We start from the raw sequence: 21,590 nt of genomic DNA, 5'->3' as shown, positions 1-21,590 counted from the left end.
TGTGGTAACATTTAAAAAATGAACAAGCAATAACAGGGATTCTACCTTTCACTTCCCCTTTCCAATATCTTTATATCTTTCTCCAGTTTGGTTTCAACAGTCCAGGCAGCCGACCAGCCGCATCCACTGTCACCCCAATAATTGGCTGCACTGAAGCGAAATAATCTGGAATAAAGACTTTTGTCAAGTGCTGGTGCTTCTTGAGCCATGTCAGAGTTCACGATGGCCTGGTAACAAATGAAACTGAAGTATTATGTTCTTGTGGACACGGAAGAGAAAATAACGCTGTGCGTTGTCTCCCCCTTGTGGACACCGTCTAACAGTGCACATGCTCACATTCTCGATAATCTTTTTTTCTTTTCACGTTATCCCCTTATCCGGTCTTCACAGGCTTCCTTCTTGTCTTCAGGCCAATAGTTCACATTACCTTTGCGTCTGCTATCACTGTCTGTCTATTATGTCTGCACTTCACTGCGTTTTCATGAGCAGAATCTTTTTCTGTATGACAAGAACTGTCGAGGGCTCGTGAAGCTCTTTCGCCGGGAAGAAAGGTGCTTGAACAAAGACAAAGGGGAAACTAACAAGATCCACAACTAGGAATCAGTGTTAAATGGAAATTGCTAGCCTACTGAAATATATTCCTTCGGGACATTTATTGGACATGCGCTACAGCCGAACAATGACCAACTGCAAGTTATTCAATCTGGAAATACAACTGCTTCCCAGGAAAATGTCAGTTCTGCTTCATTACTATACTAAATGAAAGTGTACGATATAAAGTGGTTCATAAAAATATTTTTCATAAAATGTCAGTGTTGTCTAATTTGAATTTTCATTAGAATATTTAACTGACTACCTGGGCATAAAAATATATGACTCGTTTAGTTTGTGAGTAGAACAGCACACTTAACAACGGCAGAAAATCAACGATGCCGCATCTCTCTTTGTCTTTTATTCTTCTCTGGTCGTGTAGAGCTGTCGGGTTTTGATTGGTCAACTCGAGACAATTCGCCTATAACAGAATAGCCCCTACCAGCTATAATAAATATTAGTCCTCAAGATAAACGATAATATAAAACGTTCTGTGTTGTTTTGCACAAAATTCATTTCTAAAGTGCAAGAGGTCGAATTTCTATTGCATGTATGTATTCTTGTTCTTTTTTTTCGCGACCCTAGACGAACACTTTACGGTAATGTCTGTTGCCTTGGTGTAATATTCAGATCTCATGATTCTGGAATGTCATTGGATGGCTGGTGCAAGTTGAAAGGTGACGCTTATAGCGCTGACGTCGCTCTAATAGGAAACATGGCCGTGGAAGGAGTGTGTGCGAGGTTTCGGTCCAGTTTTAATAGACTGGGTGTCACTGGACCTAAAAACAAAGCGCAAAGTCTTTTCGTGTTCCTTTTGGTGCTTTTAGGCACGTTGCATACTGCATTGGCCGATGGAAAGACGCTAGTCCTGCTGGATAACCTGAACATCAAAGACACCCATTCAATTTTCTTCCGCAGTTTAACCGGTGAGTTCACGACTCAGTTTGAATCGTTTCCTGATAATAACTAATTGTATTATGTGCAGAGTGTATTCGTTTTGGTAATTTGAGAATTTTCGCTGAATTATAATTATCTTGCATTTTAAATCTTAGCTACATTGCCATTTGCCTTCTAGCCTGCGAGATAAAGCAGGCCCGATCCGATTATTTGATATCTAGTGATAAACTGAGATGACGGTACTATTTTGTATTATTTGGCGTTTCTTCTTAGCTTATCGCGTATTTTTACAGGTTGTTTTGCTATTCTGTTAGCAACTTTAATGTTCAGAACGTTGCAACTTGACATTGATTCTTCATGCTTTCAGATCGTGGATTCGACTTGACATTCAAGACTGCTGACGATCCTGGTCTCTCGCTAATCAAATACGGCCAGTTCCTATATGATCACCTTATCCTTTTCTCTCCGTCCGTGGAAGGTGAGTTTATGCTTCTGATTGGCGCAACTGTGTCAAGTGTGGACTATTGCATTTGTTTCGCACTTGATTCTTGGACCAATCCTTGTCATGTTGGGTACACACAATTTCATCATAAGGAAGGGAGTCTGACATGCGCTGTTCTTTTTTGTGATGATAAAGTTTCCATAATGTTTCAGATTTCGGGGGCAACATCAACGTCGAAACTATCACGGCTTTCATTGATGGAGGGGGAAACGTCCTTGTCGCTGCCAGTTCCGATATCGGTAAATCCCTGACCAGTAGATGAGAGAAACATACCTTTTCTCTTAGGTTAGGATAGGTTATGATTGGTTTGGTGTTATATCATGCAAATCTGGAAGAGGGTGCTGTTGCCCTTGAGGATTAGAAAAGAAACATTCTTTTAACTGTTCTTCAAATGTGTTCCCTGTCTTGATTTTTTTTGTTCTACTTTTGGTTGTGGGGTATACTTTGCACTTCCGTTTGTTTTCACATACTTGTAAATGTGAATTCTGTCAGCGTTAGGCAGTAAACGGCTGATGTAGAATGGAAAAATAAGCAAACTTATGTGCATCAATACATTCTTAGACTTGGGCAACGTGGACTGTCTATTTCTGGCTTTACCCACCTGCTTTTCCATCTCCTCACCCATCAGGCGACCCACTCAGAGAGCTCGGCAGCGAGTGTGGGATCGAGTTTGATGAGGAGAAAACGGCAGTGATTGACCACCACAACTATGACGTGTTGGATCCGGGCGAGGTCAGTGGAAGTGGACTGTAAATCTTGAGACCTTCCAGTTAGCACCACTACAAGCTTTGGATTGTTGCGCTTCTGCCACAATTTTAACCTTGAATTAAAGTTCATTTTATGTGAAGTTAATTTGTAGAGTATTCTCCAGTTCTGTACTCACCTCTTGTTACCATTGTGTCTACAGCACACTCTGATTGTTGCAGACCCAGAGAACCTGCTGAAGGCTCCCACTATTGTTGGCAAGCCAACAGAAAAGCCCATTCTCTTTAAGGGCGTTGGGTGAGTCACCCCATTTGGACTTGCTTGCCCATGTTTGAAGTAGTGTAATGAAAGGATCAGCACTCAAAGTACAATCACTATTTTGTATTTCATTTTGAAGTGTTCATTGGGGCAAAATAAACATATACTTATCTTTTTAAAATTTATAAATTGAAAAACATAATGTACAGATGCCTGATGGGATATTTGATGCAGTTCTGTTTTCATTGGTAACTCATGGTTGTGTGCTGATGGCTCTTGTTGCTCAGTATGGTGGCTGACCCTGATAACCCCCTGGTGCTGGACATCCTGACTGGTTCCTCAACTTCTTACTCCTTTTTCCCTGACCGGCCCATCACACAGGTAAGCTGCCCTTCAGCTTCTGTCTCTGGAGGGGAAAACATGTATTCAGTCCAGACCTGGATCAAATACGTATTTGTTTTGGATTCAAATATTTCTCTACGCTTTACAGATCTTGTCTGGATCATTGGAGTCAATGACAAAACTCTCAATAAGTGCCCCCTTCTGGTCATATTGGCAGGCTCAGTTACACCTGACAAGATGAATAGAGCGCAGAAAAGTTTTTGATTCCAAAACAAATACATATTTGACCCAGGTCTGATTCAGTCTATCTAATATCTGAAAATATTAAATACCTAGACATGCTTTAATGTTAGAAACATTGTGCAGTGGTCCTTACTTCCACAAGTGCCATTTACCAATATGTGTTTTGTAAGTGAAGAAGACATATGTCAGCTGTGCTAATAGTCAGTGAGATATCAGAATTATAGTGGGAATAGTCTTTTCCGCATGCATGTGGGTAAACTAAGTGGAGGAGCGCTGAGTATATATTTAAGGAAAGGTGTTATATCACTGGCTATGATTCTGTTATGCAAATGCTGCATTTATGAACACGTATACATTTGTATTCACCTCATGGAATCCTGAGCAAGCAAAATCCAGAAGAACAGGGTTAAATGCACACCTGTTTACACGGAGCTCTCAAATTTACCCTAGTGACTGTAATGGACACTGCAAATACAGCAATGAGGCTTTGCTCACTGGTAACTGGAATTGTAGAAAGTTATAAAATGTGTGTTTTAGTTATTTTTAATCTATGGTAATGTTAGGGCAGGAGGTAGATATGTTCTAGATCCTGCTTAATAGTAAATATTGATTTGTACGTTTGCATGGAGAAGGCGTGTTTAACAGGGGCCCTTTCTCCCTTCTCAGTACCCCCATGCAGTGGGGAAGAACACGCTGCTGATCGCTGGTCTCCAGGCCAGGAACAATGCAAGGGTGGTCTTCAGTGGATCTCTGCATTTCTTCAGTGACGCCTTCTTCAACTCCCCTGTCCAGAAGGCCACACCCGGTTCCCAGAGGTAAGCATCATGCACCTGCGCAGACATTCACCTGTCCTGCCCTGCTGTTCTGGCATTTGGTCAGGTTTTTTTTTTTTTTTTGTAACTTTAAACAAGATGGCAGTTACGGATTAAAGGGCATGGCTGTGTTTCAAGGGCACCATGGTGATCTTAATATGCCTTCTCTGGTCATAAATCCAACTGAGTGGCTGTTGAGGTTTACTGTGCCAGTCCACACTCCATATTGATTATTGAACATGCATTCAGTCTAGCCAAGCCATGGACTCCATCTCCCATCAAAAAAAACCTCTCCCAAAGCAGTGTTTTGGCCTCCTTTTTGAACCTCAGGGCTGCTCTCCCTGTTCAAAATGGCTGGAACGCAGCCTTCCTGTGTGTGAAATGCGCCTTCCTCAACACAAACATGCCTGTCTTGCATGTTGAGCAGTGGGGCGTTGGTTCTGTCCCCGCAGGCACGAGCAGACGGGCAACAAGGAGCTGGCCGAGGCGCTCTCTCGCTGGGCGTTCAAGGAGGAAGGAGTTCTCCGCGTCGGGGCCGTCACCCATCACCCGGTCGGGGAGAGCACGCCCCCTGCTGCCTACACCATCACCGACCTCGTGGTGAGTCAGTCGTGTGTTCAGTGCATATTCCTCTACCCCATGGCGTTTGTATGTTCTCCGCATTGTTTGTTTCTGATCTCTGTTTCGGCTGCTCCCTCCTGTTCCTCCTCCAGGAGTACAGCATCGTAATCGAGCAGCTGTCGGAGGGTCAATGGGTCCCCTTCGACGGAGACGACATCCAGCTGGAGTTTGTCAGGATTGACCCGTTCGTCCGCACTTACCTCAAGAAGAACGGTATGTGGGGGTCTTTTCTGTTCACATAGAACTTGGTGGGAACAAGCTGAACCACATGATTCGACTTGCATGGCTAGCGGTTCTCCAGTGTCGTTTCTGATTGGTTGTTGTTGAATGTACATGTCCGTGCAAATAAAAGATCTATAAAAATATTTTATGGAGGTGCGGTCCTTATCTCACGTTTGTATATTTAATGTAGGACCCAAGTTCACATACTTTTGATTTGCGCGTGTTTCTTTTCCTTTATTTCCTGATTGTTTGTTGATGCATACATCATGTAGTATGATTCTTCACCTTGACAGGGGGGAAGTACAGCGTTCAGTTTAAGCTGCCTGATGTGTATGGAGTGTTCCAGTTCAAGGTGGACTACAACAGACTAGGGTACACACACCTGTATTCTTCTACCCAGGTAAGAACACCTGAGAGAATGGCTCTCTAAACTAGCATGTTGATTTTCTGGATTTTTTGTTATCCTCCTGCAGATGGACAGGTGAATGGCTAACAGTGAGTGGCTAATCTTGTGTCTCCTTGGCCGTAGGTGTCTGTGCGTCCTTTGCAGCACACGCAGTATGAGCGCTTCATCCCCTCTGCATACCCGTACTACGCCAGCGTGTTCTCCATGATGGGCGGCCTCTTCATCTTCAGCATAGTCTTCCTCCACATGAAGGAGAAGGAGAAGGCCGAGTAGGAGGGGAGGGGAAGGGGTGGCAGAGTAGGCTGAAGAAATGATTGGGGAGAGCAGCAGATGGTCCTGGAGTGATGGATGTGGTTGGAGGGCGAGTGGGGGACAAAGGATGTGTGGAAGACTTAAAAGGAGAGATTCTGCTGGCGGTAAAGGGGAACAGAAAGAAACAAAATCACTTGTTCTAACAAATGGCTTGATTTTGGGTGTGGTAGAGGAAGAATAGGGAGGGGGTATTTAAATCATTTCCTTCTTTTTGATTCAGTTTGAAATGTCAGTTAACTTAAAGCCAAGGCCTGAGGAAATTGGGGGGGGAAATGCACTGTTATTTTTTTATCATCTTTCTGTGGTGATTTGGTGATCTTTTTAACAAGGTCCGGGTGTATCATGTTTGCTGTCATGTCAAGATTGTTTTGTTTTTTTAATGCCCTTATTTTTTACCCAGAAAAATACACAATAAAATGTTGACATTCCCCTCCACCCAAAGAAGTTTGAATGTTTATGAGTTATTTCTTGGTGAAATGTGTGACTATGAAGTGAATTTTACAGTCGTGTCTGCGTGGGATTTAGATTTAAATTGACAAGCCTAATATGCATGTGCACATGTTAGGAAGATGTGTGTGTGTGTGTGTGCATGCATTTCCTCATTTGGTTACCATACAAATGAGCACATATGATCACTTGGAATCAAAACCAGCATACACACAGCCCTGTATATATGAATAGGAAGACAGACTCAATGCTGAATGGCTTATTCTCATGTGTTCTTCATTGTCCATTATAACCTGATACACAAATTTGGGATCTGCACCTCACTGATTTGGAGTGCCAGTGATTAGCCTAATTGTGCCTTTTCAAAAAAACAACATGTAATTAGGCAAGCAACCTAATATAGCCTATTGAATAGCACAAAGCCAAGATGAATTCTCCCAAGACGTGAATGAACGTGAATGTGTAGCGAAACAACCCATCTCTGAATTATGTGAGTGAAGGGAAGGAACAAAACAATTTTCCTGTTGGTACTTGTGCGTTATAAAAAATAAAAAAAAACTCGTATAACGATCTACAGCTATTTATTCTGGCGGTTAGTCCAGAAACTATAATATCGATATTTTCGTCTTCAATCCCACGGAAGTAACACCACCTTCCAAGGTGGGAAGCGGCGTTTTACGACCCCCTTTGACTCACCCGCTCCACCCACTCAAGCGCACGACAGTCATGCTTTGTGCAGCAGCAGCTAAATTAATTTACGGCAGTGTGGCAACGTCGAGGAAGTGGGTGCGAGTCGAAGAAAAAAAAAAGAACTGTGTTGCTTTTCTTGAGCTGTGTACTAGTTTCGCTATAATACTACATGTGTGGGTCAGTCACTGGCACTCCACACCACGAAATAGGGGAAAATTAAGAAGAATTCACTATCGTCGGAGTTTTGTGAGATTTGGAAATCTTAGCTTGCTAGCTACATTGCTAGCCAAACTAAACATTAAAGCTTTGCTAGCTAGTTGGAGAAGCGACGCCTGTCCACCGCGGGTTAAAGTGACACAACCTACCCAAAAGCGCAATGCTGGTGACCGTATTCTGCGCTCCGAGGGACCGCCCGGAAATAACATTTTCCTTGGACGTGTCACCTGAGCTCGAAGTGAGGGACTTTGTGGCTCTGTGTGAATTAGAATCTGGAATACCGGCTGCGGAAATACAGGTGAACCAGTGAACTCATGGGGTGGCTGGCTAACGTGCTAATATTAGTTAGTGCTAATGCTAACTAGCCAGCTAGCAGCTGGTTGTACCAATATGGCAAACCAATAATAGCCGACTTACCTGCTTTTAATGCTAACCCTAATGTCTGGGACCAACCAGCGATATTTTTCCAGATTGCAATCCATTAATAATCAATGAAGCTAGCTAGTCAACTAACCTTAATTATCTCTCAGTATGTATATAACCCGCTAGCTCACGTCTTTTATTCATCGTCGAGGCTTGCACTGTTCAGAGTAAGGACAGTAATGATATAGCGTTATGAATAGCTTATTACTACCTTGCCAACTTGTTAGTTGATATCTTAGAATCCTGACCGCAGAATAGCTTGCTAGCTTACTAAACGACTTGATCTCAAAACACTAAAATGATCGAAGAATGGAATGTATTTGTTATGAACTCACCCGTCCACACCTATACCGAAAGTAATTCAACACTGGTCAAAAGACAATCTTCAGATAGATACTGTGCAAGCTAATTCCCTGGCAAACTTAGCTAGCCTAGTATTTCTAGGTACATCTATGCCCTGCAAACATTGATAACTGCAAATAGACAGTAGCGATATGAACGTTACAGTAGCGATATGAACGTTTGACTGTAATGTTATTATGAGCACAGTATCACATTGGATATATATAATAATGGCAATACTTGTAAGGTGCAGTGTACTGCGCATTAAATTGAATTCATTTTCAATTTCGTTTCAATGTGGTTTGCCCTTGTTCCGAGCAGGAATAACCTTAGATATGAAGGATGTTCTTAGTTTTGTGAAAGTAGAAGTGATAACTTGGTGACTTCTTTTGTTCAAGATGTTCCAGGATTGTGGTGAGGTTATTGGTTTTGCGTGGCCTGTGGTGTAATGAACTCTCATTAAGTCCACGCTGATTCCAGTGTGATCCCTGTGTGATCCCTGTCCTGCAGGTTACAAGAGTAAAGGTTATACTGGATACTTAAGTATACTGTCAACAGAGCAGATAACATGCAGTAAATATTGACTATCCTAGGACAAAAATATGTTGTAATGTATCTCTGTAAGTGTCAGAATTTAGAACTTTTTAGGTGTTTTGTGGTAGTTTTTCACCAATTTACTGGTATTTTCAGGCATTTGTTTACTTTACTGGAGGGTTACTTTTCTTATATCATTTTAAGGCTATGTTTATATTGGCAGCAATGTTCCATAATATTCTCATTGATTTCATGGCAGTGTCAAATAACTGAACAAGAATGTGTTGTACTCTTTTTCCGCCTAACTTGTTTCATGGGCATAGAGTGTTAAATGGGTTTTGTTGTCCAGTTTTTGACTGGATACTCGGTGAATGCTCACACTTTTCAGGCTTAGCCTGTTTCATAGCATTACCTATATGCATCATAGCATTGGATCATGTCATCAGCATTGAGGAGCCGGAAAGAAGAAGGAATTATATACACAGTGGAGACATGTCTGGCACAAGCTGAAAGCCTCACACCGTGTGTGTGTGAGGGATATCTGGGTCTCACAGTGCCGTCTGCTCTCTCTCTCTCTCTCTGGCCAGATATCCTACGCAGAACAGCCCTTGCAGGACCCCACCCGTGCCCTTGGGACGTACGGGCTGAAGGACGGGGACGTGGTGGTGCTCCGGCAGGCAGAACGACGGGCGCCGCCGCCCCAGCCCTCTTTCCCAGGTACGGCGGAATAGCGGCCTTGTTTCTGTTTTTTTTCTTTTTTTTTGGTTTTTCTGGTATGCAAATGATGTTCTGACTCACCGAGCTATATAGCACGTGGATCGGTGGCGGAGTGGGCTGTGTGAATAGGACGGGCCACTGAGGTTTTGTTTAAAGCTCAGTGAATCTGCACAGCACTTGTGTGGGGGTGTTGATCCAGAGATGATCATTTCACCTGAGAGGGGCCTACAGTGCTGGAGGACAATAAAATGGGCTAAGGATTTACTACGGTAAATGAAGAGGAGGTCAAAGGCTGGTTTGGGGACAGGTTTCTTTTCCCCCATGGGTCACAAATTCTCCCTTCTCTCAAAACGTCTCTGTAACAGGCTTCAGAAAGGGGGAAAATTGTCTTTTTAAAAAATTTGTGGCTGCCTTCTTTCCTTCCTTACCACTCCCTTCATTCTTTGACCACACCTTCAGCCTCTGACTCTCAACCCTTATAACCTTCAATTTCCTTTTTACTCCCTTAACTCCTTCCACCCAAATCATTTCCCCAGAAATTCTCACTTACCCAGCTTCTCTCCTTCTGTCTTTCTCTTTCTCTCTGTTCTACTCTCCCCCCGTCCTCTCTGCCTTCTACTCTCTCGTCACCTGAGCCACCCCAATGAAGAAATAATCCTCCCTTTTCCTCATTTGCCGTCTCTCTCTCCCTGTGTCTCCCTCTCTCAGGCCTCCCCCGCATAGACTTCAGCTCCATCGCGGTCCCGGGCACCTCCTCGGGGCGTCGGCCCCCCTCGCAACAGCAGAGACAAAGCCAAAATACGCAAGAGCGGCAGCAGCAGCAGCAGCCACAGCAGCCGGAGCAAGCTCCTGTCCCTCCCCCGCCCCCTTCTCTTACAGGCTCCGCCTCCTCTCCGCAGGGATTGGATGACCCCGCTCTGCTCCGAGAGATGCTGCTGGCTAATCCACACGAACTGTCGCTACTGAAGGAGAGGAATCCCCCATTGGCTGAAGCCCTGCTGAGCGGAGACTTGGGTGAGGCTTGCTAGCATCTTCAACGTCAGGTGTATTGGATGCTGTCACAGGGGAAGGGTGTCCATTAAGACTAATCCCAGTGCGAGTCACACTATCTGATGGCAGTAGAGATGGCTCCACAGTGGAAGTGATTGTGTGCGCATGTGTGCTGGGAAAGCTGATATGCAGGCATATAGTGTGCTGGTGTCGGAACTGGCTGTGCTACTCAGAGCTTAAAGGTTTATATTCCTTCTGATCCGCTGCTGTTGCGTCTGCTTAGGCCTGTAACCTGAGTTGTTTCACTGAAAATATCCATCTGTATAAATAAACGAAGCCGACTGTGTAAGGTGGTGTGGATAAGGGCACCTTTAAGCAAAAGGAGCGGTGTGATGCAAAAGGAGCAGTGTGGGGTAAAAGGAGCAGTGTGATGCAAAAGGAGCAGTGTGGTGTAAAAGGAGCGGTGTGGATGTAGGAGGAGCAGTGTGGTGTAAAAGGAGCAGTGTGGATGTAAAAGGAGCAGTGTGGATGTAAAAGGAGCAGTGTGATGCAAAAGGAGCGGTGTGATGTAAAAGGAGCAGTGTGGTGTAAAAGGAGCAGTGTGATGTAAAAGGAGCGGTGTGGATGTAAAAGGAGCAGTGTGATGCAAAAGGAGCGGTGTGGATGTAAGAGGAGCAGTGTGGTGTAAAAGGAGCAGTGTGATGTAAGAGGAGCAGTGTGATGTAAAAGGAGCAGTGTGGATGTAAAAGGAGCGGTGTGATGTAAAAGGAGCAGTGTGATGCAAAAGGAGCGGTGTGGATGTAAGAGGAGCAGTGTGGATGTAAGAGGAGCAGTGTGATGTAAAAGGAGCAGTGTGATGTAAAAGGAGCAGTGTGGATGTAAAAGGAGCAGTGTGATGTGAAAGGAGCAGTGTGATGTAAAAGGAGCGGTGTGGATGTAAAAGGAGCGGTGTGATGTAAGAGGAGCGGTGTGATGTAAAAGGAGCAGTGTGATGTAAAAGGAGCGGTGTGGATGTAAAAGGAGCGGTGTGGTGTAAAAGGAGCAGTGTGGATGTAAAAGGAGCGGTGTGGATGTAAAAGGAGCGGTGTGATGTAAGAGGAGCGGTGTGATGTGAAAGGAGCAGTGTGATGTAATAGGAGCAGTGTGATGTAAAAGGAGCAGTGTGGATGTAAAAGGAGCAGTGTGATGTGAAAGGAGCAGTGTGGATGTAAAAGGAGCAGTGTGATGTAAAAGGAGCGGTGTGATGTAAAAGGAGCAGTGTGGTGTAAAAGGAGCAGTGTGATGTAATAGGAGCAGTGTGATGTAAAAGGAGCGGTGTGGATGTAAAAGGAGCGGTGTGGATGTAAAAGGAGCGGTGTGATGTAAAAGGAGCAGTGTGGTGTAAAAGGAGCAGTGTGGATGTAGGAGGAGCAGTGTGGTGTAAAAGGAGCAGTGTGATGTAAAAGGAGCAGTGTGGATGTAAAAGGAGCAGTGTGATGTAAAAGGAGCAGTGTGATGTAAAAGGAGCGGTGTGGATGTAAAAGGAGCGGTGTGGATGTAAAAGGAGCGGTGTGATGTAAAAGGAGCAGTGTGATGTAAAAGGAGCAGTGTGATGTAAAAGGAGCAGTGTGATGTAAGAGGAGCAGTGTGATGTAATAGGTGCTTCCCCCCATCTCTCTCCACAGAGCGCTTCACCAAAGTGCTGCTGGAGCAGCAGCAGGAGCGAGCGCGCAGAGAGCAGGAGAGGATCCGGCTGCTCACTGCTGATCCCTTCGACCTGGAGGCCCAGGCCAAGATAGAGGAGGACATCAGGTACACACACACAGGCATACACTCGCGCACACACACACACACATGCGCACACACACACACACGCATTCACACACACACACACACACACACACACACACGCACTGACACACACACACACACACACACACACACACACACACACACACAGAAACACAGGATTTGTATCCTGCTCAGGACGCTCCTGTGGCGCCCAGAGGAATGGAATATTTACACTAACTCACACCTCCTGTTTGAACTCAGCCGGGCCGACAGGGTACAGACTGCATTAACTGTGGCCATTGTGCGTCGCCCTGGATACGGGCTTCTGATTGACAGATAAGCAGTGTGCTGCATAACTCCATGCACCACTGCATGCCCACATGCTCCATTTGTCACACGGCCTTCGCTGACAATGGAGGCGGCGGCCCCGTCACACACAGCAGGGTGAGTCCTGCACACTGGACTGACTCATCCCCAGCCGCTGCTCTTCCTCCCAGGCAGCACAACATCGAGGAGAACATGACCATCGCCATGGAGGAGGCCCCCGAGAGCTTCGGCCAGGTGGTCATGCTCTACATCAACTGCAAGGTCAACGGCCACCCCGTCAAGGCCTTCGTCGACTCAGGTGACTGCCGCCGCCACCGTCCTCTTCCTCGGTGGCTTGAGTGCCGTTGTGCCGCGGTGTCTGTGCTGCCAGGATCGTGTTGACACAGTTTGTTTCCTTTGAACTCTGGAGACGCCTCAGGGAGATGTTTGTGTAGTCACAGCTGTGTGATGTGTGATGTATACACACTTGCATGGGTTTGTTTGCTGCCTGGATGTGTACTAGCCAACCATAGACCATAAACAGTCCTCTTCCCCAAACACCTCTGTTTTTACCCCACTTTTGCCCTTTCTACGCCTGTATGCCCCCCTTCACACACACACACACACACACACGGATACCTCTTATGCATATACATAAGAGTAACCCTGAAATGAGTTGACTGTATAAAAAGGACTGCTGTTCTTTCACAGTTCACCTGATATACCCTCATATTAAAGCTGACAGTCTGCATTTTAACCTTGTGTTCATTGTTTCATTTCATATCCAACGTGCTGTAGGACCGAACCAAAATGACAAAAATGTTGTCACTGTCCAAATACTGACGGACTGCACTGTATTTCCCTTCTTTCTCTTCCCTTGCATCGTCTGCTCCCCCTCCCCACAGGGGCCCAGATGACGATCATGAGCCAGGCGTGTGCGGAGCGATGCAACATCATGCGTCTGGTGGATCGGCGCTGGGCGGGCATCGCCAAGGGCGTGGGCACCCAGAAAATCATCGGCAGGGTGCATCTAGGTGCGTCGCCAGTCCCTGCCCGGCCAGCCTTACCTTCCCCCCTGCATGCCCGCTGACTGCTTTTTGTAGCTTTTTGTCTTAAAACCGTAACTCTGTTTTTGTGTTTCGATTCATCCACCCAGTACTGTCTCAGATTATTGTAAATCAAAACTAAAACTAAACCGGCCATGAAAAAAACATTTGTAAACTGAAAGAAAAATATGAAGCACGCCTGTCCATAGAACTAAAACGAAACTGAAACAAGACTCTTTGCCTCTTAAAAAATTCAGTATCACAAATTTCAGCGCTTTAAATCCCCCTGTTTCACAGGTATTGTCCCCCCTGTGCTGTTTAATAGCCCCTGTGTCTCTGTGTGTTGTTCAGTTGTTTATGCCTGTACCGTTTTGCGATCTTTGCATAACTGTCTTAGCCGTTGACCAGGTTTGGCCTTGTGTGTTTAATGTTTCCAGCCCAGGTCCAGATTGAGGGGGACTTCCTGCCCTGCTCCTTCTCCATCCTAGAGGACCAGCCCATGGACATGCTGCTGGGGCTGGACATGCTGAAGAGACACCAGGTCTGCCTCTCTCTCTTTCTCTCATTCACTTTCAGTCTCTTTCTCTCTCTCTCTCTCCCTCTCCCTCCCTCTCTTTCTCCCTCTCCCTCTCCCTCTCTCTCGCTCGTCACCATTGGCTGAATCGCTGTCCTCCCTTCCTAAAATGATCCGGCTTTGATTGTGGTGTCGTCATGGTTACCTCTGAGTAGTACCTCTTTAGTCCGCTAGTGCTGCTCTCACTTCCTGTGCGCGTTCACCTTTCTCTCTGACCGGCGGCGCTCAGTGTTCCATCGACCTGAAGAAGAGCGTGCTCCTCATCGGCACCACGGGCTCGGAGACGCGCTTCCTGCCGGAGGCGGAGCTTCCCGAGTGCGCCCGGCTGGCCTACGGGGCGGACAGCCGCGAGGACACGCAGCCCGAGGAGATCGCCGACCGCGAGCTGGCCGAGGCGCTGCAGAGATCCGTGCAGGAGAGCGGTGAGCGAGCGCGCGGGGGCGGAGCCGGGGGGAGGGGTGAGCGACTGCGTGGGGGGCGGGGCCGGGGGGGGGGTGAGCGACCGCGAGCTGGCCGGCGCTGCAGAGATCCGTGCAGGAGAGCGGTGAGCGACCGCGCCGGGGGGCGGAGCCGGGGGGGGGGGGGGGGTGAGCGACCGCGAGCTGGCCGAGGCGCTGCAGAGATCCGTGCAGGAGAGCGGTGAGCGAGCGCGCGGGGACGGGGCCAGGGGGGGCGGAGCCAGGGGAGGAGAGCGGTGAGCGACCGCGCGGGGGGGAGCCGGGGGCGGAGCCGGGGAGGAGGGGGTGAGGGTCACAGAGCTGGGGTTGAGCAGAATCAGGGATAGGGAGGAGGAGGGTGGGGTCACAGGGCTGGGGCTGAGCAGAATGGGGATAGGGGAGGAGGGGTGGGGGTCACAGGGCTGGGGGCTGAGCAGAATTGGGGATAGGGGAGGAGGGGTGGGGGTCACAGGGCTGGGGGCTGAGCAGAATTGGGGATAGGGGAGGAGGGGTGGGGGTCACAGAGCCAGGGGCTGAGCAGAATTGGGGATGAGGGGAGTGAGGAGAGAGGGCGAGGGTGGGTTGGGGGGGTAGTAGAGCTTACACACGCGAGAGAAGGGGCAGGCACGACAGCACTACTGCACGCGAAATGTTTGCTCAGCCGCTGCCAGCCTTGTTGATGCAAGCAGCCGAAGCAGCTCCTGAGCTGGATCATATTTCAGCCACGAGGTCCCTGCATGTCATCACCTGAACCCGCACAAGGAGTTCTATTCACACACTCACGCACAACAACTATATGCATCATGGTTTTCTGGTAACAAACTAAATCCCAGAACTGCGGTTGATGTTAGTGTTAACCATTTTCTTAACATCCTGTTTTGGTGAGGTTTTAGCTTTTCTCTCTGTAGGAAGCCCTTGTGATATGGCAAGAGGAGTTATGGTTATAATCCAAATTGTGCTTCATTCCTGTATAGCCATAGTACATTTTTGATGTTCCTTAGCACCCTGTCACAGTTTGCAGCAGGTCACGTGACCACGTCCTCACCAGACCAATTTAGTTTTGTAGCGCTGAGGTCAGAGGTCACTTGGCTTCCGGGCCTGCTGTACCTCCTGCCTTGCATCATGAAAGCAGCAGTGAGCCCGAGTGGTGAATTGGTGCATGCCTTTTGTGTGAGTGCTAACTCTCTGCCTCTCGCATGCCGTGTGCTGTGTTTGTGTTTGTGTGTGTGTGTGCGTGTGTGCGTGTGTGCGTGTGTGTGTGTGTGTGTGTGTGTGTGTGTGCGTGTGTGTGTGTGTGTGTGTGCGCGTGCGTGTGTGCTGTGCGTGTGTGTGTGTGTGTCTCGTGTGCTGTGCGTGTGTGTGTGTCTCGTGTGCTGTGTGTGTGTGTGTGTGTGTGTCTCGTGTGCTGTGTGTGTCGCGTGTGCGTGTGCGTGTGTGTGTGTGTGTCTCGTGTGCGTGTGTGCTGTGTGTCTCGTGTGCTGTGTGTGTGCGTGCGTGTGCGTGTGTGTGTGTGTCTCGTGTGTCGTGTGTCTAACCCTGAGCAGAGCAGCAGTGATGCATGTGGACAGACAGCTGGAGAGGGGGCCGCTGAGCAGGTACTGCAGCTCCGTAACCAGGGAAACCAAAACCCTGTCCGAACGGCCTGGCCGCTCTGGGCCTTATGGGCCAAACAGGCATGAGGCTTCAAATCCTCATTGAAGGGTCACAGAATCGGCAGTAATTCTACATTGATAGCATTGCCCATAATGTCCGAGTAATTATGAGATAATGCAGTCCATGTATACGTGTACAAGTTTGCCAAAAGTGCCAAAGGCCTACCTTACACATTGAAAAGTAGAGGAACTGTCAAAATCTTGAAAGATGGCTCAATTATTATTTTGTCTCCTTGTGTCATGCTATGGAAATGTAAACTAAGTATGCTCTAATTTTCTTTTTTTTTTTTGCATGGTTTGGCTTTGATTCCCAAGCATGTTGTTATCCTGCAAGTTTAGAGCTGATTTGCATGCCGCCATTGAAATTGATGAGTTTGATTATTACTTATCCCATAGATACTGAAGATGGACAAACTACCTCACCACCAGTCCAACCGTGCCCTCTATCCCCCCCTTCTGACAAAACCTCCCTCCTGCCCTCCCCTTCCCCCGGCCACCCCCAGAGCCCCGCCCTGGACAGGTCTCAGTCTGCCCCCGCCTCTCTGCTCCCCCACCCGCCACAGGGGGCGTCTGCTTCAGGGTCCAGCCAAAGCCATCCTCCTTCCTATGGTCTCCCCGGACCTGCACCACCGGTCCCAGCGACCCCGGAGACCCCAGAACCAGAGGCCCCGCCCCAGGCCCCTCCTCCTCCCACAGCAGGCCCCTCCCCCCTACCCCTACCCCTGCCCCCTCCCGCCTCCCTGGACCTCCCCACATCCGCTCCAAAGGTTTCTATGAATACGGAAGACGCCGAAAGTCTCGCTCCCACAGCCATGGAAGTGGGGGGGGCGGGCGGGGGGGGCGGAACGGGTTCTCCCGCGCTCCCGTCTCCCTCCCACCCTGAGCCCTCCACGCTGCAGACGGGGCGGGAGCTGGAGGAGACGCAGTCGACCGATGCCAAAAACACTCACGCGTGCGTTTCGGGAGCGCAGGACGAGCAGGACGAGCAGGAGGAGGGGCGGGGGGTGGAGATGGACGCCGCTTGCGCTGAGCGCCCCTGCTCGGCTCCCCGCGACCCTGAACTGGAACCCGGCCTCGGTCTCCACGGGGAGGGGGACCTCGCTTCCCAGCCCCGCCGCGATTCCGGCCCCTCCTCCCACCTGGCCATGGACACGCCCCTCGAGGCCCAGGCCACCCCCCCCGTCGAGAGAGACCAGCCCGAAGGGGAGCAGCAGCCGAACTTTGACACCATGCCCTCCCTGGCCGCCGCCCTGAAGGAGCTGCACCAGCTGCTGGTGGCTAACAAACACATGCTGTCCCAGGAACGGAGCCCCACCCCCTCCCCGTCCCCCTCCCCCGCCTGCCGGGAAGACGCCGACGGGGTGGACGACGGTCCCGCCGCGCGGTCTCAACCCGCCGCGCTGGACTGCGCCCGGGCGCCAACCGCCGCTGCCGAAACGGGCGCTGCCGGACTCGAGAGCGCCCCCGTGCCTCTCCCGGCCCGTCCGGCCGGCTCCCGGTCCCCCTCCGGCTACGCGGGGAGCCCGGGGGGAGGGGAGGCGGAGGCCATGGACGGGGAGAAGGCGTGTGGGGACAGCGAGGCGGGCGGGGAGCAGATGGAGGACGTGGAGCGGAGGGCTGGGTCGGAGCCGGAGGTGAGCGCCCCACCTCAGCAGGACCTGGAGCTCCGGGAGCCCCCCGAGGGCCAGCTGGGGCGGGGCGTGGCGGACGGGCGAGCCGTCGGCCCCAACGCCCCCGACCCCCTGCCCTCTCCGATGGAGGTGGCTCCCCCAAACGCCCCGCCGGCGACCGCGGACCCCCCCCGCGCCGCCCCGGCAGCGCCTGACGAAGACCCCCGCGTTCCGCCGCACGTCTCCCGCCCTCTTCCTCCCTCCTCCTCCTCGGCGGCCCCTCCCCCACGCGCTCCGAGCGATCGCTTCCCCGCGGCGCACATCCAGAAGATCCAGGCGGCCGGCTTCTCTGCCTCAGAGGCGGCCGAGGCTCTGGAGCAGGTCCAGGGCCACGTAGAACTGGCGCTCCTCATGCTGCTGGCCCGCAAGATCACTGTGCCCTCCTAGACACCCGCCCTCCGCAGGGTACCCAGCCGGAGCCAGGGCCCCGACCTTTCACCCCCCCAACCTCTGTCTGCCCTCCCATTGGCCTGTCAAGAGGAAAGTGCAGGCTCCTGGACTTTATTGGGGACAATATGCGTGATAGAAGTTTAAAAAAAATTATAATAATAAATAAAAATAAGTAAGAATCTGGGGACGTGATGTTCTTTCATCGGCACGCCAGACGATGTTGGTGCGTTGTGAAAAGCGCGTGAGCGTTTGCTGGTTCAGCTGCAGGCAGGTGTTTTAGGGTGGCATGCTTTTGGGGCGTGGGGTCGGGCATGTCTTTGAGTTCTCCCCTTTCTTTTACTTTTTGTTTTCTTCTCGTCACAATACAATGCTTGACGGCCATCTTTAATTCTCGTACAGATTTGGGTTTTTAAAAGAGGAGCTATGAATCTTCTTGGACCTTGGGCTTAGGAAAAGACCATCGCAGATTGCCGAGTGCCATTTTGTAGAGAGAAAATGGAAGCTTGGGCTGGAAGCTGTTTTTAATTGCACCTTGGGTTTTCTAGAAAATCTCACTAGTTTACCTTACAGTTAATGTACAATCTATATCTAATTGGGATGAGATATTAGTTTGTTTTTTCAGAAATAAAAAGGCGGTTTTTTCAGATTGAAGCATCAGGAAAGTGTCTGGTTTGTGAACAAACACCACAGCAAATGGGCCCGTAAGGGACTAGTTTATGATTCCTCGGTAGAGCCAACCGAGCATTTTCCTGTGGGTTTGTTTTTCTCATAGAACCAAAAGGTGCCTTTTTACACTGAAAGAGTGCGGCAGCACTGGCCTGCACAAACAGGCCTTGACACGGGGCCGGGAGCGTGTGTCTCCCTGTCACAGTAATACTTCTCTTCTGTGTAGATTTCTCAAGTTCACTCCTCTTGTGAGCGGGGAAGAGAGGAGTAACACAGTTACAGGTGGCCTGACTGGCCGGTGGTCCTGGTAAAATTGTGCCACTGTGTCAGCTTAAAAGGACCACTGAGGTAAAAATTTCAACACAAAAGGGGGTTTGAAGGTTTGGACTCGATGGGAAGTAGTCTATGGGAATTCTCGCATTCTCTGTCCTGACCACATCCGCTTGCCTGCTGACCCCTGACATGCACTATTTTTTAACATGAAGTGTTAAGGTTCATAAGAACTGAGTTCAGTTTTATTTGGAGTGGGAAAGGCACAGTTAGGGCTTAACACAGGGGTTTCTTTTGAAGGAGTTGATAAGCACTCTAATGAATAATAATAAAAAAAGCTCAGAGAACACAGTGGAGAGTGCTTGTGCTACAGGCAGGACTGAGGGGTAATTGTGCAGAGGGGTTCCTACCCTTAATTTTGTAAACTTTTTTTTGACAGAAGTAAGTCCTGTCAACTTATGTGCTCGTAAATTCATCTATTCATGTATTCATGTATTCATTCATTCATTAAGTCAATCAGTCAATCAGCCACTCTTTATTCAATAGTTGTCAATCCTGGAGAACTTGAGGAAAGTTGTGCTGTGAAATGCAGAGTGAAGTGTGCATTGATTTTTTTTATGATTATTATTATTTTTTTTAATGCAGCTGTGTTCTTATTGTCTCTAAAATGCGAACGTAAGCCTGCTTGGGGTTGGTATTACAGGATGCGAGGCAGCATTCAGGAATGGCAGCGTGTGTGAAGTGCATGGAAAGTGCTAGAGAGCAAGTCTGACCTCTGCAGCATTAGCCAGACTAATATCAACTCCCCGCCTCCCAACCCCCCCCCCCGGTTTTAATCGGGTGTTCGCTTTTCCCGGGGACGTGGGTAGCTTGTGCTCAGCCAGGATTTTTACCTCAATTCAGGGTTTTTCTGCGTTAACTGTGCCCCTGTCTTTCAACCTTTAGCTTTTGAAGTCCATCTTTAATCTCTTCCCTCAGTCTAGCTACCTTATCCAGCTGTCAGAAGTATTCATTCATTCTGTCAATTAGTCAACTAGATTATTTTGAATTCTGATTTATTATTATTATTATTATTATTATTATTATTATTATTATTATTATTATTAATATTTTATTTTTTTTAGAACTTGGTTCTGTACCAACAACATTCAGGCCATTTAAATTCACTTTGATCTTGTATACATGAGTAAAACATACAAATAAAGAAACTGGTTCTTTATATTTTACAAGCCTGGTTTTGTCATTTTATAATGTTACTTTGAACGTGTGATGTAAATTTAGTTACTGATAGGGCACACTTTTACTTGGATTCTTGGAATTTATGGCAATTGTACACTTTGCAAAGTACACTTTTTTTGTGTTGATTCAAACAATTAGTAAGCCAGATAGTTTCCACTGAGAAGTGTCTGCAGGTCTTGTGATTGTATTTGTTTCCATATGCATAAAGCCAATTAATGTTAATGCTAAAACCAAATGCTTAAACAGTCAGGCCAAAACTAATAGAAACGAAAATGGCTAAGAGAGAGCAAATTGCATCCTAAAAGAGGATTGATGTCATTTATTTCAACTTTTTTTTTCTCCAGGCAATTTCCTATGCCAATTAATTGTGAGGGAAATTGCATATCTTAAACCTCTCATTTTATGCATATCAGAGTGGGTAACATTTGGGATTTATTTAAAAGATTTCTAAATAGAGCATTTTGTTTTTATGTATTTGCATTGTTTTATATTAATGTGTATGTGGTTGTTGAGCTCCGGCAACACCATTAGACCAGGTAGAATGTTCCCCAGAGGGAATTGAAAAAAAACTTGTTTATGATTAAATATGTAATCTTTCTTTATAAGAGTGTGTAGTATGAGAAACAGTGTACCATAAAGGAACTGGCTTTGCCCTACGTGGGATTCAACCCAGCAGTGTTTAGGCTACAACTTGGAGCGCATAAGCCTGGTCCACACTGTTACGAACACATATTTAATCTTCTGTGAAAATTTGCTGTGATTTGTGTCCGTCCTTGCCACTCTTGATGAGAGCTTTCTTACCTGTCTGGGACCTTAATATCTCCCAGGGGAAAAGAGTACATAATCCTACTTGAGCAGGTTTACATATTTAACTATGTATGTTTTTTAGTCACATACTTCTTGACAAAGTCCTCTGTGCTGTAATGACATCACACAGATTTATCAAAATCTCATGCTCCAGGTGAGGCTTGAACTCACAACCTCGGCATCGCTCGACTGCATACTGCTGTATAAGTACCGCGCGCTAACCGATTGCGCTACTGGAGCATCTGTGTTTTCAGGAGGTCTTAATTCTTCCCCCACTTCTTTTCTAAGTACCAGCACATAAACCTGACTCACACACTTACTAACATGTATTTAATCTTTTAGTGAAAATTTGCTGTGATCTTTTTGTGTCCACTCTTGATGAGAATTTTCTTGCCAGGCTGGACCCTACCATCTCCCAAGAGAATGTTATTCATAATCCTATGTGAGCAGGTTTCTCTATTTAGGACATGTTGGCTGGTTACATATGTACTTT

The 21,590-nt window shown here is 47.9% G+C and overlaps 2 protein-coding genes and 1 non-coding gene across 4 annotated transcripts; 2 read left to right on the top strand and 1 right to left on the bottom strand.

The window, feature by feature from the left end:
• Positions 1 to 1,252: 1,252 nt before the first annotated feature.
• ddost (dolichyl-diphosphooligosaccharide--protein glycosyltransferase subunit (non-catalytic)) lies at positions 1,253 to 6,355 on the top strand. The gene is made up of 11 exons (XM_064305133.1): positions 1,253 to 1,517; positions 1,856 to 1,966; positions 2,143 to 2,229; positions 2,619 to 2,722; positions 2,898 to 2,992; positions 3,241 to 3,334; positions 4,205 to 4,353; positions 4,803 to 4,950; positions 5,064 to 5,184; positions 5,487 to 5,593; positions 5,723 to 6,355. The coding sequence occupies exons 1-11, from the start codon at positions 1,307 to 1,309 to the stop codon at positions 5,870 to 5,872; spliced, it is 1,377 nt and encodes a 458-aa protein (XP_064161203.1). The 5' UTR covers positions 1,253 to 1,306; the 3' UTR covers positions 5,873 to 6,355.
• A 692-nt stretch (positions 6,356 to 7,047) lies between these two features.
• ddi2 (DNA-damage inducible protein 2) lies at positions 7,048 to 18,298 on the top strand. Of its 2 annotated transcripts, XM_064305135.1 has the most exons (10): positions 7,048 to 7,562; positions 9,151 to 9,280; positions 9,989 to 10,294; positions 11,935 to 12,061; positions 12,538 to 12,665; positions 13,252 to 13,380; positions 13,830 to 13,933; positions 14,196 to 14,388; positions 15,948 to 15,998; positions 16,452 to 16,828. In XM_064305135.1, exons 1-9 carry the CDS (start codon positions 7,425 to 7,427, stop codon positions 15,956 to 15,958), a joined length of 1,266 nt encoding a protein of 421 aa, XP_064161205.1. In that variant the 5' UTR covers positions 7,048 to 7,424; the 3' UTR covers positions 15,959 to 15,998; positions 16,452 to 16,828. The 2 variants fall into 2 exon arrangements, with proteins under 2 accessions (XP_064161205.1, XP_064161204.1); XM_064305134.1 differs by lacking the exons at positions 7,048 to 7,562; positions 9,151 to 9,280; positions 9,989 to 10,294; ... (3 more) ...; positions 13,830 to 13,933; positions 14,196 to 14,388 and adding an exon at positions 14,522 to 14,605 and having other exon boundaries at positions 16,452 to 18,298.
• A 2,945-nt stretch (positions 18,299 to 21,243) lies between these two features.
• Positions 21,244 to 21,337, bottom strand: trnai-uau (transfer RNA isoleucine (anticodon UAU)). Its single transcript has 2 exons — positions 21,300 to 21,337; positions 21,244 to 21,279 (listed from the first exon to the last, which is right to left on the bottom strand). It is a non-coding gene; the product is annotated as a tRNA-Ile (tRNA).
• Positions 21,338 to 21,590: the final 253 nt, after the last annotated feature.

Source organism: Anguilla rostrata, chromosome 13, assembly GCF_018555375.3.
Source record: "Anguilla rostrata isolate EN2019 chromosome 13, ASM1855537v3, whole genome shotgun sequence".
NCBI lineage: Eukaryota > Metazoa > Chordata > Actinopteri > Anguilliformes > Anguillidae > Anguilla > Anguilla rostrata.
The sequence above is the reverse complement of the archived record's forward strand: the minus strand, read 5'-3'. Positions and strand labels throughout refer to the sequence as shown.